General features: G+C 38.1%; 1 protein-coding gene across 1 annotated transcript in view; it reads left to right on the plus strand.

The window, feature by feature from the left end:
- cacna1ba (calcium channel, voltage-dependent, N type, alpha 1B subunit, a) overlaps window positions 1-11,922 on the plus strand; it is a 668,325-nt gene that overhangs the window by 226,336 nt on the left and 430,067 nt on the right. Inside the window, exons 8-10 of the mRNA XM_037680745.1 lie at window positions 8,252-8,367; window positions 10,190-10,276; window positions 11,076-11,159. Of these exons, the coding sequence (XP_037536673.1) occupies window positions 8,252-8,367; window positions 10,190-10,276; window positions 11,076-11,159 (287 nt within the window). The remainder of the gene's footprint in view (window positions 1-8,251; window positions 8,368-10,189; window positions 10,277-11,075; window positions 11,160-11,922) is intronic.

Here is an 11,922-nt window from a genome sequence, read left to right on the forward strand (position 1 = left end):
CACACCCATGTTTCTGCCTATAATATTGCTCCCCATATGTGAAGTAGATTGACTGCAGGCACAGTTTCAAGAGTTGACACAGTTGTTCTGTAGAAAGTGTGGTCCTGCTGCTCAGAGTGGTGTCTGATTTTAATTTTAAACTGACCACCTCTACTGCATCCTCAACTGGAATGCACGTAAAGAGTGATGTGACATCAAAAGAGACCATTGTTTCATCAGTCTCCATGATGACATCCCTCATCTTATCCACAAAGTCCATGGTGTTCTGTATGTGGTGTTCTGAGCTGCCAACTGCCCTTCAGTTGCTAATGATGTGCTAATGATCCATTGTTATGCTGATGGTCCTTCTTGAGCATGTGATCAGCTGGTTTTGGTTGTCAGCAGCAAAACTGGTTGATCCACCCTGAGACGGTGCTATTTAAGAGACTGAGCTGAAAACAGCACCTCAGACTGAGGAAGTCTCTCGGATGAGAGACGAAACGTTTCTACATTTTTTTGTTGATTTGCTTTGTTTTGTTTTTTTGAATGTCCAGAGGACCAGATTTAACTTTTTTAGATTTTTCTACCTGGATTATTGAGCATGCATCAGGATAGTCTCCTGCTTACTTGTAAATAAACCCAAGTGCCTTTTCTGTGTATAAATTATGTCCTTGGGTGAAAGTCCTAAGGTGGTTTTGCTGTAAGTTTATAAAATAAAAATAACATCCATATCCAAGCTTGTCACATGTATGTAAATTGTTCTAGTGTTACATAATTACCGGTAGATATTTTAATGTTATGAATTATTTTAAACATTTTTCAATTAAAACACACTTGAGCACCATACTGTTTTTTATTATTATTTATGGATTGATTCAGTTGATCTGCAAGGAAAACAAGTGCAATTTACAATATTTAGTACAAACAAAAAACATTTAACTATTTAAGTTAACATTTTATAACTGTACACTATAAATTGATAGTGGATTATAGATATTTTATCAAATTATGCAATTTCATTTTAAAGAAATCGGCACATTCATGCATTTTTCATGAATAACTATTTACAGTATTTACATCTAAAAAAGTTATGTCTGGTCCTCTGGACATTCAAAAAAACAAAACAAACAAACAAAAAAAGGTAGAAACGTTTCGTCTTTCATCCGAAAGACTTCTTCAGTCTGAGGTGCTGCTCACATGGTTGTCAGTAGCAAACTGGTTGATCCACTCTGAGAAGGTGCTATTTATAAGACTGAGCTGAATACAGCACCTCAGACTGAGGAAGTCTTTCGGATGGAAGACGAAACGTTTCTACATTTTTTTGTTTGTTTGTTTTGCTTTGTTTTGCTTTTTGAATGTCCAGAGGACCAGACTTAACTTTTTTAGATTTTTCTATCTGGATTATTGAGCATACAGTATTTACAGTGATTCACACAGCTTGAGACTGATTAAAAAGATGAAGGAACAAAGGGGTGATTTATAAATTTTATGTTTCTTACTGCATTGATATAAACACATCGATGAAGGTGTTGAAGTAAAACATGTCCAGTTTAGACTTCATCTGATCAATCAATCAATCATCAATCCATTCATCACACCATACCCGTTCAACAGTTATTGTTTAGTGTACCCCCTGATCATCTGAGCTGCCAGTGCTATGTCAGCACACTCCTCCTCTGTACTTCCTCTGTAAGCAACACGGAAAGCAGAAATGGCTAGCAGTAAGCCTTGGTTGTCAAAGCTGTACCCACACAGGACATCTGGACTGCTCCCTGGTTCTGGCCTGTACTTCATGTGACACTTGCAGAGACTGAAGATGCATAAGTTGACCGAGTGTGGGCACAAAACACATGTTGGGAAGACTATGCAGCATCGAAGGAAGAGCAGGGAGGTCTGGAGCCATGTGGTGCAGAATGATGCAACGCAGGACTTCTCAGGTGGACACTGGTGAGACCTCAGTGAGCCCTGTGGCACAGGCCCAAATCTGGATGGTACCAGCTCCAAAGCTGAGAGACCATCTCTAGGATAAGTGTGATAAGTGGTTGGGACTCCAGCTGGTGTAGTTTTTCTTCCAATGCCAGGATGTCAGGATCTGGAAGTGGTCCTACAAACACACGAGTGACAGAATCACAATGTTTTGACAAAGGAAACATGGACATAAAAACATTAACCCAAAGTTTATACCTGTGAAAGCTCTGTAAAGCGTGGAGTGCAAACATCTTTTCCCCACAGTTTTGGGCTTTCGCACCACCACCTCGCTGGCAGGTTCAGGATGGATTCCCTTACAAGAAATAAACATAAAAATATGTCAAACTAAAAAATAAATAAATGTAAAGAGACAAGTTAGTAATTTGGTAGGACACAGTGGGACAGATTTGAGAGTTAAGATTTTTACTTAACTTGCAAATATTACTAATTCATAGAGGTTGAACCTGCATTTATTCATTACCTACAAAAACAAACAATTCCAAACAAGTTAGGAGAGAAAAATATATTTGACCCAAGTAATATTGAGACTATGACAAATTTCACATGGCACTAATAATATACAGGTGGGAAAGTTATTACAATTATTGTTATGAGAATCATAACCATCATATACTAAATAATATAACAGATAATAATGTGTTCCACTCTTATTTTAGTTTTTGTTTTACCTGTGTTCTTTGTCTGTGCCATCTTTGTAAATCTCTTGTGCAGTCCAGTACAGGAGGACCAGTTGGCAGCTGGAGTTGGGAGTAGTGTGCAGTCTGGTAAAAAAAAAAAAAAAAAAACTGCAACTACATGGTTACAAAAACCTTTACCAGCTGCACTTCTACAGAAATAAGCAAACAAATCAGCCTTTTCTTTTTTTGCAACACCCAGTGAGATCTAAAATAGATCTGCTTTTAGCACATATATATATATATATATATATATATATATATATATATATATATATACTTGTTATAACATGTTTAGCTTTAAACAAGTAATAGATTGTATAATAGACTGATTCACTTAACACATCACCTTACATATACACAGCACGCTACATACACACATAAACATATGTTTGGCACTAATGGAACCTCATAAAAATATAATTTAAAATTTTATACCATGTCTGTTTCAAATACTCCAAATAATTTAGCACACTAAATTAGTCTTCTTTATTACGATGTTTATGTACTTCATATGTTGTAGCTAACGGTTAGCTCGCTAAGCTACGTCTTAGTTTTCTACTTACCTTGATAGCTGTGGATATTTTCTTCATGAAAGAACTTTTATCCATTCACATTTATTAGTTCGAGAATTCGCCACTGCAATTTCCTCCTCAGCAGCGAAAGAAAAGGTTGCAAATTAAGCAAAGATGTTGAAAACATAGACATATCTCCTTAGTGCAAAGACTCACAAAACAGGAAGTGTCAGTTTCCGGTTGTCATGAAAAAGACGTCGCAAAAAAGTCTTCTTGTTGTAGATACAATAAATAATCTGAGCTGCCGTGTTAAAAATCCTGTTAGAAATACGAGCGTTGTGTTGGACTGACCTGACATTGCAGATTATAAGATAAAAAGGTTACAATGCCTTATGATTTTTCTGCCAAAATGCTACGTAAATCTGTGACGTTTTGACTAGTCAGAATAATTATTCTAGATATCTTGAACATCATTCTGACTAGTCAAAATGTTAATTTAAGATATCCTAAATAGAAAAACCGTCTACATGAAAAAATATTCAAGATATCTTGAATTAATTTTGAGATATCTTAAAAGGAATTTTGACTAGTCTTAAGTACAGTTCTAGATATCTTTAAGTTAGTTTTGCCTAGTCGTTATTTGCTATCAAGATATCTGCAATTTAATTTGCACTAGTCAAATCTTTATTTATGATATCTAAAAATACATTTAAGATATCTTGAATAATGATGTAATTTAAGATATCTTTAATTGTAAATATGACTAGTCAGAACTAAAAGCAAGATAGCAAATAATGACTAGTCAAAATTAACTTAGAGATATCTAGAACTGTATTTTTGACTAGTCAAAATTCAGTTTAAGATATCTTGAATTGGAGCAGCACGGTGGCGCAACTGGTAGAGCTGCTGCCTCTCAGCAAGCAGGTCCTTGGTTCAAATCCCGGTCCAGGGACCTTCTGGGTGGAGTTTGCATGTTCTCTCCGTGCATGCGTGGGGTACTCCGGTTTCTTCCCACAGACCAAAAACATGCATGTTAGGGTAATTGGTAACTCTAAATTGTCCCTAGGTGTGTATGGTTGTTTGTCTCATTTGTGTATATGTGGCCCTGTGATGGACTTGCGACCCGTCCAGGGTGTACCCCGCCCCTCGCACAGTGATTGCTGGACATGGGCACCAGCGACCCCTGTGACCCAAAATGGAATAAGCGGGTAAAGATAATGGATGGATGGATGGATATCTTGAATTGAAGCCTCCATACAACTCAATGGTAAATCTGACATCATTTACACTAGTCAGAATGTAATTAGAGATATCTCAAATAAGTATTTTGACTAGTCAAAATATAATTAAAGATAACTAATATGTCTAGTCATAAATCATTTTCAGATATCTGGAATGTAAGCGTGGTGAATCCGATGTTATGTTAAAAGGGCTTGCCATACAGGCAGATTGTCCACCTTCTTCTACTACTGGCTCTGTAGTAAACTGGCTCTCAGTAGGATACTGACGTTGTTTCAGCCTGGTTCTGGTAACAGTTGTGAGTCCAAACTGGTTCTAATGAACAGTCAGGTGCTGGTTTCTGCTGAGTTCTGGAACTCATCAGCTGTTGTTGTCTTTTCCTTGAGAACTTGTTTGAAAGTAAAATAAAACTTTTAACTTTTAAGATTTAGAAACTCTTCGTGCTCCATCTTTTTCTTTTTGTCTCATTTTCTCCCGAGACTTCTTTCTTACTCTCAAAGTCTCTTCGTTCAAGCAGACTGAGGATTGGTTAAACCATGAGAAAAGGGGTGTGGCTGTTAAATTCTGACCAATCATAGTTCAGAATTATCTTTTAAGGAGGTTTTAGGGAAGTTCAGAAACTTAGTGGATCGCCTTTCTTTCCATAAAGAAACTTATATAATTAGATCTAAAGTCCTTGTTTTCTCTGCCTTAAAAGTTTCATTCTAAAAGAGAAAATAAGACAAATGTATAATCTTAAGAGAAGATTACTTAAAACACACATTTGCATGAATAAATGTTCAAAAATATGACATCTTGACTAAACCTTAAAACATGCAAGTTGACTAACAGAGGGGGTCGCTGTTGACCATATGTTCCTGGAACAGGAAGATCAAGTTGATGAACAAACAAAAGGGTTCTTATTATGGTGTTACCTTCATGGTAACAGAACTTTCATCCATACATTACAAGAGATACTGAAGCCGTCTGTATGAAATCAACTCAGGAGCTTTCAAATTCATACAAAGTCTTTATAGAACAAAGGTCTCTCAGTTTCATAAGAAGGCCTTGGGTTAGTGAGTTTACACAATAGTTTTTTTTTATTACATTATTGTCTACATAGAATGTTTGTGAGCTGAGACGAAGAATATTTGAAAAATATGACGTTTGTTTCCAAAGAATGGATGAATATTTTTTTAACAGTTTCAGACAAAGTAATGTCTCTGAGGTGACGTGTCCCTCTCCACTAGTTCACAACAAAGGTCACCTCAGGGACTGTACACACGTTACAAGACCAACACAGATCTAGACTGAACTCAAAGAGTCTACAGTCAGTGTTACAATAAGAAGTAGTTTATTTTAGTATTTATATTTATAGTAAGGTGTTTTACACTCTTTCCAAACTCTTGCAATGTTCCTAACAATTTTCTAAACTTTTAAACCTTTAAAAAAATATAAATTTTTAATGGGTACTCAGCAGAGAAGATGAAGAGGAAGAAGAGATGAAGAATTAGCTGTCCAGTGATGACGATGAAGGTGATGAAGCTGAGATGAAACCAGGAGCTTTGGCCTTGTCCTTCATAATAAAAGTGTGATATGGCATCCTTCTCCAGAACAGGCCCGTTTCGTCCATGTTAAAACCTTGTTCAGACCTCTAAACCCACTTGGTGACCAGATCTTTGAACTCATGTTAGCAAAATCCTCCGCTCTTGCTGTGTCAGCGGACGCAGCCTCTCTGTGCATTGAAACACTTTTAACCCTAATTGTTTTTAAAATTTGTTGAACCATCATGTTCCAATTTCTCTTTTATCGTCAGCATCTTCTACTGCAGTTTTGGTTTGCCACCAGAAACTTTTGAACACACAGACCATTCTTGGCAGCACAACGGCTCAGTGGTTAGCACTGTTGCCTCATAGCAAGAAGGTCTTGGGTTCAATCCCCGGTTGGACCTGGGGTCTTTCCGTTTGCAGTTTGCATGTTCTTCTTGTGCTTGTGTGGGATTTCTCCAGGTACTCCAGTTTCCTCCCACAGATTAAAGACATGCATGTTAGTCTGCCTTCAGGCCCAGGCCTCCCTTACAAAAGAGATCTGTGATCTCAGTGGGATTTGCCTGGTTAAATACAGGTTAATAAATAAATAAATAAATGATAGGACCCATAAGAAGTCCAGTTGAAAAAGAGAGCAGGTAAACAGACGGTAACAGCCAATCAGCGCTCGGGTTACTAAGCACAACACTCTGTTTCTTAAAGAGACATGTCCTCACATGATTTACACGTTCTTTGGAATCTTATTTTTGTAAAGTTGAATTTTCTTTAAAAACTTTTCCATGTGACATGAATTAACTTTTACATTTGAAAGGCTGGTTCAGCAGTCATAGCTTCACTTTGCAAAAATACTGTTTGATAGAAAACAGCAGCTGGAGGCACTACAGCATTGAATTAAGGGCAATGTAGTCCTTATGAGTGGCAATTACAGAACAGAGGAGGCTGAATGAAAGTAAACTACAAAACGGCAGCGCCTGTTTGAATTATTACTTTTGTCATTAACTTTTCACAGCCACATGAGTACAGTGATACAATTGTCCACAGTCCACAATTGTGTGTAAAAAAATATTAATTTGTCCAATATTTTGGACTGTACGTACATGAACCGCAGTAGAGCGAGTTTGCAGAAGTCGAAACATGAAGCAGCGAATGATTACTATACATCTAAAAAAGCTAAATCAAAGCAAAACAACAAAAAAATGTAGAAACGTTTCGTCTCTCATCTGACTTCCTCAGTCTGAGGTGCTGTATTCAGCTCAGTCTCTTAAATAGCACCGTCTCAGAGTGGATCAACCAGTTTTGCTGCTGTCAACCAAAACCAGCTGATCACATGCTCAAGAAGGACCATGCTGTGTATGCTGTTCAGTGTCAGGAGGGCTGTGATCAGTCTTACATCGGGGAAACAAAACAGCCACTGGCCAAAAGGATGGCCCAGCACAGAAGATCAACATCATCAGGCCAGGACTCTGCAGTCTACACTCATCTCCAGGCCAGCGGTCACTCTTTCAGGGATGAAGATGTGCACATCCTGGATAGAGAGGAACGATGGTTTGAGAGAGGAGTAAAGGAGGACATCTTTGTGAAAAGAAACCGTCCATTGTTAAACAGGGGTGGAGGCCTACGTGTTCAATTGTCCCCCTCTTACAATGCTGTGATTGCTAGTATCACTCAGCCCTCTGTGAATAGTAAACAGCCATCAGTGTGCTAATGATCCATTGTTAGGCTGATGGTCCTTCTTGAGCATGTGATCAGCTGGTTTTGGTTGTCAGCAGCAAAACTGGTTGATCCACTCTGAGAAGGTGCTATTTAAGAGACTGAGCTGAATACAGCACCGCAGACTGAGGAAGTCTCTCGGATGAGAGACGAAACGTTTCTACATTTTTGTTGTTTTGCTTTGTTTTGTTTTTTGGATGTCCAGAGGACCAGATTTAACTTTTTTGGATTTTTCTACTTGGATTATTGAGCATGCATCAGGATATTACTATACATCATAATAAATTATAATACACTCTAATAAATTATAATCCTATTCAGTATAGGACATTATGTCAGTTAGCAAAACAGTTTGTGGAAGTGAAACAGCAGTTTGTGGCGACTCTTCAGTGCAGCCCTCCAATCCCAAGCAGAGGATGACAGTGAAAAGAAATAACGTCCAGCAGAAACGGGCTCAGAGTGGCCGTCTGTGGTTTGAGAGGACAGAGAGACGATGAGAGCATAGACTCAGCCTGTTCCTGTCAACAGCTAGGACCACCAAAATCTGTGCTTTTTTTTATTTTAATGTTTTTTTTATTTAGTAACCAGGTGTTTGTGTTTGTATGTTTGATTTTTGCAGGGAATTTGCCAAAGAAAGAGAGCGAGTTGAGAAGAGGCAGGAATTCTTGAAGCTTCGCCGACAGCAGCAGATTGAGAGAGAGTTAACAGGTTACCTGGAGTGGATATGCAAAGCAGGTCAATAACACACACACATACACAAACACACACACACACACAGTAACTTTGATTTGAAAAATGAATACAGTAAAGCGACCAACTTCAATGCACAAATAAAAATATGAATATTTTGTCCTCTGTTGTGTTCGTGCTCGCTAGCTCAGATTTCATAACTGCAGTCGAGTTTCACAGTTTGACCCTCTAAAACACACAAAAATGAATACACATGACTGAAATTTGATATGTTTTTATTACCATCCATCCATTATCTTTGTCTGTTTCTTCCTTTTTGGGTCGCGGGAGTCACTGGTGACCATGTGGTAAATTTACAAACTAAAGTAAAAGTTTATAATTTAGATTGCTGTGAATAATGATGGGTGAAACCTTTGACTCCCTACTTAAAGAAAATCAGAATAAAAAGATTTGTTCAAAATAATAAATAATAAATTACTGTGGAATAATAAGTTTAATCTAAAGGAAATGTTAAATAATCGTGACACTGAGCCATGCAAGGATCTGGAGATCTGACCGTCAGGAGATTTCTCCCACTAACGTGCATGGTCTCTGGCCAGGCCGAAGCAACTGAAGCTGGACGTTCTCAGGCTGGACTTCTGCAAATTCATGAGAGGCCTTGGAACAGCTCCTGGACCTTGCAGCTTGTAGGAACAGGTGGTCAGATGTTTGTACCTCGGGGCTCTTGTTGGTTTGGCATCAGTGTCCCAGGAGTTCAAACCACCCAGAGTTTGTTGGAGCATGGTGGAGAACATGCAGAGCGTTCTCACAGATGACGTAGACAAGCTCAGATGTTTCTGCTTTGAGTTATCGTGGCCTGAAGACTCTGTTCTTTTCCAGAGTTTGTTCATTTTCTTCTGTTCAAGTGTTGGGGGGACATTTTTTAAGAGCTCGGGTATTTATGATTATGTATGGAGAGTTTAATGTCATGGTGAACGACAGACACATTTCTCTTCTGCACTTTGTCTAAGCAGTATTTTAACTTTGAAGAAACCAAGACTTTAAACTTTAAAATCTAACTTTCTTATTCATTGAAATACTCACAAGTTGTCGGCACTTCCCAAGGCTCAATGGGACTAACCTGTCTAAATAAAGGTTGAATGAAAGAAACAAAAAAAAGACTTCAGTACCACAATGAACCAACGTTTGTAAAGACACTGCCAGATGTGATCCATATTTTAAGAGCATGCATGTAAAGATTATTAATGAGGGAAACAGAAGAGCGTACCCATCATCACATGTCTCAGAGGTCTTTAGTGACTCATTTTTCAACCTTAAATTTTGAAGAGAGAGGGAGAAGATAAGAGAAACATTGATTCAAACAAAAGCATGTGTTTTAACCTTATTGCTTTCCTATGGGTCAAAATGACCTACAGTGCCTCAGGACATGCCTTGTGAGTTCCTTTGATCCAAAGGGCAGCATGTGGATTGAACCATGACTCTGATATCAAATACACGAATTAAAAACACAATAGTAAAAGAAAAGCTGCTGAACGTCCATGAGATCTGTAGTTACTCAGAGTTTTACTGAAAGTTAGGCTCACTGAGAAACTTCCTGCAGTCAGGGCCACTTGTCAAGAACAGGACAGTGAAGGATGTTAATGTACTGTAGGATGTAGGCTACTTGTTATCATGGAGACAGGACTTTATGCCGGTGTTAGAAATCTGTGTGAGAACAACAAGATGGGTTCTCCCGTTAGAGTGAAACAGATAGCATCAAAACATAAATCAACATCCTGCTCTAGTCATAAAGGCTATCCTTTTATTTTATACTAATGTGAATATGTTTGGGATTAAGTGAAATCAAGTACAGTAATGTGTTTTGCAGAGGAGGTGATGCTGGCTGAGGAAGACAAAAGTGCAGAAGAAAAGTCCCTGGATGGAGCATGGTACAAAAGAAAACACAACAACTCTGGTAAGGACCAAACTCTTCACAATTAAACACTTTTGTGTGTGTGTATATATACATACATACATACATACATACATATATATATATATATATATATATTTATATATATATATATATATGTATATACATATATCTAAGATAATTACAAATAACTTTGACACTTATATTTTGTGATTATGACAATTTTACGTTACATACATTGAGTTTTAAGTTGGAAGACAAAAAAATCAGTGCAGCTGGACAGCAAAGGGTTAAGCCTTCACAAAGCTGCTGTAGCTGGAACAGAAATGTTGGAGTGGCAGAGAGCCACAGGTGGCAGAGAGCGGAGATCATGACAGGCTGCAGGGGGGAGCTTCTCCTTGCACCTGTATGCTGCATACAGGTGCTAAATCGTTTAAAATAATTTATTTTAAATAAACAATCCAATGCTGATTGTGCGGCTCATCCATCAATCAGCCAGTTGGGTGTCATGTCCAGTCTTACTTTGAAATACCACGAAAGAGCGAGTCTACGAAAGTTGAACTGCAAATAGCAAGTAACTACTATATATATCTATATATACATACATACATACATACAGTATAAATTTACTTTCCCAAGTATTTACATGTAATGACTCTTTCTATGTTTAAAAATATTTCAGCCTAAGAAAAATTATTGTTTATGAATAAAAAAGCACAAATCATGAATCTACTTTTACTTACATATACTAACATGTAAAGAAGGAACCTTGAATGAGACAACAAAATGATCTGCAGGAAAGAGGCAAGATGTCTGTGTTTGTTTCACTTTGTGTTTGTAGTGTTGAAAAGGACGAAGAAGAGTAAACACGACCTGATGAATGCAGAAGAAGGTGAAGACCACTTCACTGACTTGACATGTGTTGGTGAGGACTACACATCATGCACACACTGCCATATTGCTCCATGTTTTGTCAATTGCTGGCATCTATTACTTCGTTGCTGGCACATAGGACTTATTCTATCAAATATTAGAGAAAAATGATCAAATGAAGACTTCATGTAGGGATTGTAAAACCCTTTTATCTGCAGTTTTGTCTGGTTCTTCAAAACTAAAACCAGTGAAGAACAAAAACGGACACTCATTTTTTTGATCAAACAAACATGAACCGGTTGTGATTAGAAAAACATTTATCCAGGTTAGGTGAGAGAAGGCCTGGGATCATAACTTTAATTCAATGAAAGGAGTTACAAAGTAAAGGAGATTCTCAGGACTGGGTGTAAAATAGAGCGGAACCCACATAGCAAAATTGGTCTGGGCCAGATGTGGTCCATGTCTGGCACTTACATCTGGCCCACATGGCTCAATGAATGACGGGGCCCCCCTGGCCCAGTGCTGGTTTGCCAGATGTGGCCCATGTGCGGCCAGAACTGGGCCAGGTGTGGGCCAACTGAGGACACACCAACTGGCCTAGAGCTGGCCCATATATTGTTTCACCTCTGGCAAACCAGCCCTGGGCCGTGTGTGTATGTGTGTGTGTGTGTGTGTGTGTGTGGGGTCATTCATTGAGCCATTTGGGCCAGATGTAAGTGCTAGATGTGGGTCACATCTGGCCCAGACCAATTTTATACAATGTACAGCAATACAATTCTTTTATTAATACATTTTAATTTCAAACACTATATATA

The sequence above is a fragment of the Nematolebias whitei genome, chromosome 8 (genome assembly GCF_014905685.2).
Source record: "Nematolebias whitei isolate Nwh7 chromosome 8, NemWhi1, whole genome shotgun sequence".
NCBI lineage: Eukaryota > Metazoa > Chordata > Actinopteri > Cyprinodontiformes > Rivulidae > Nematolebias > Nematolebias whitei.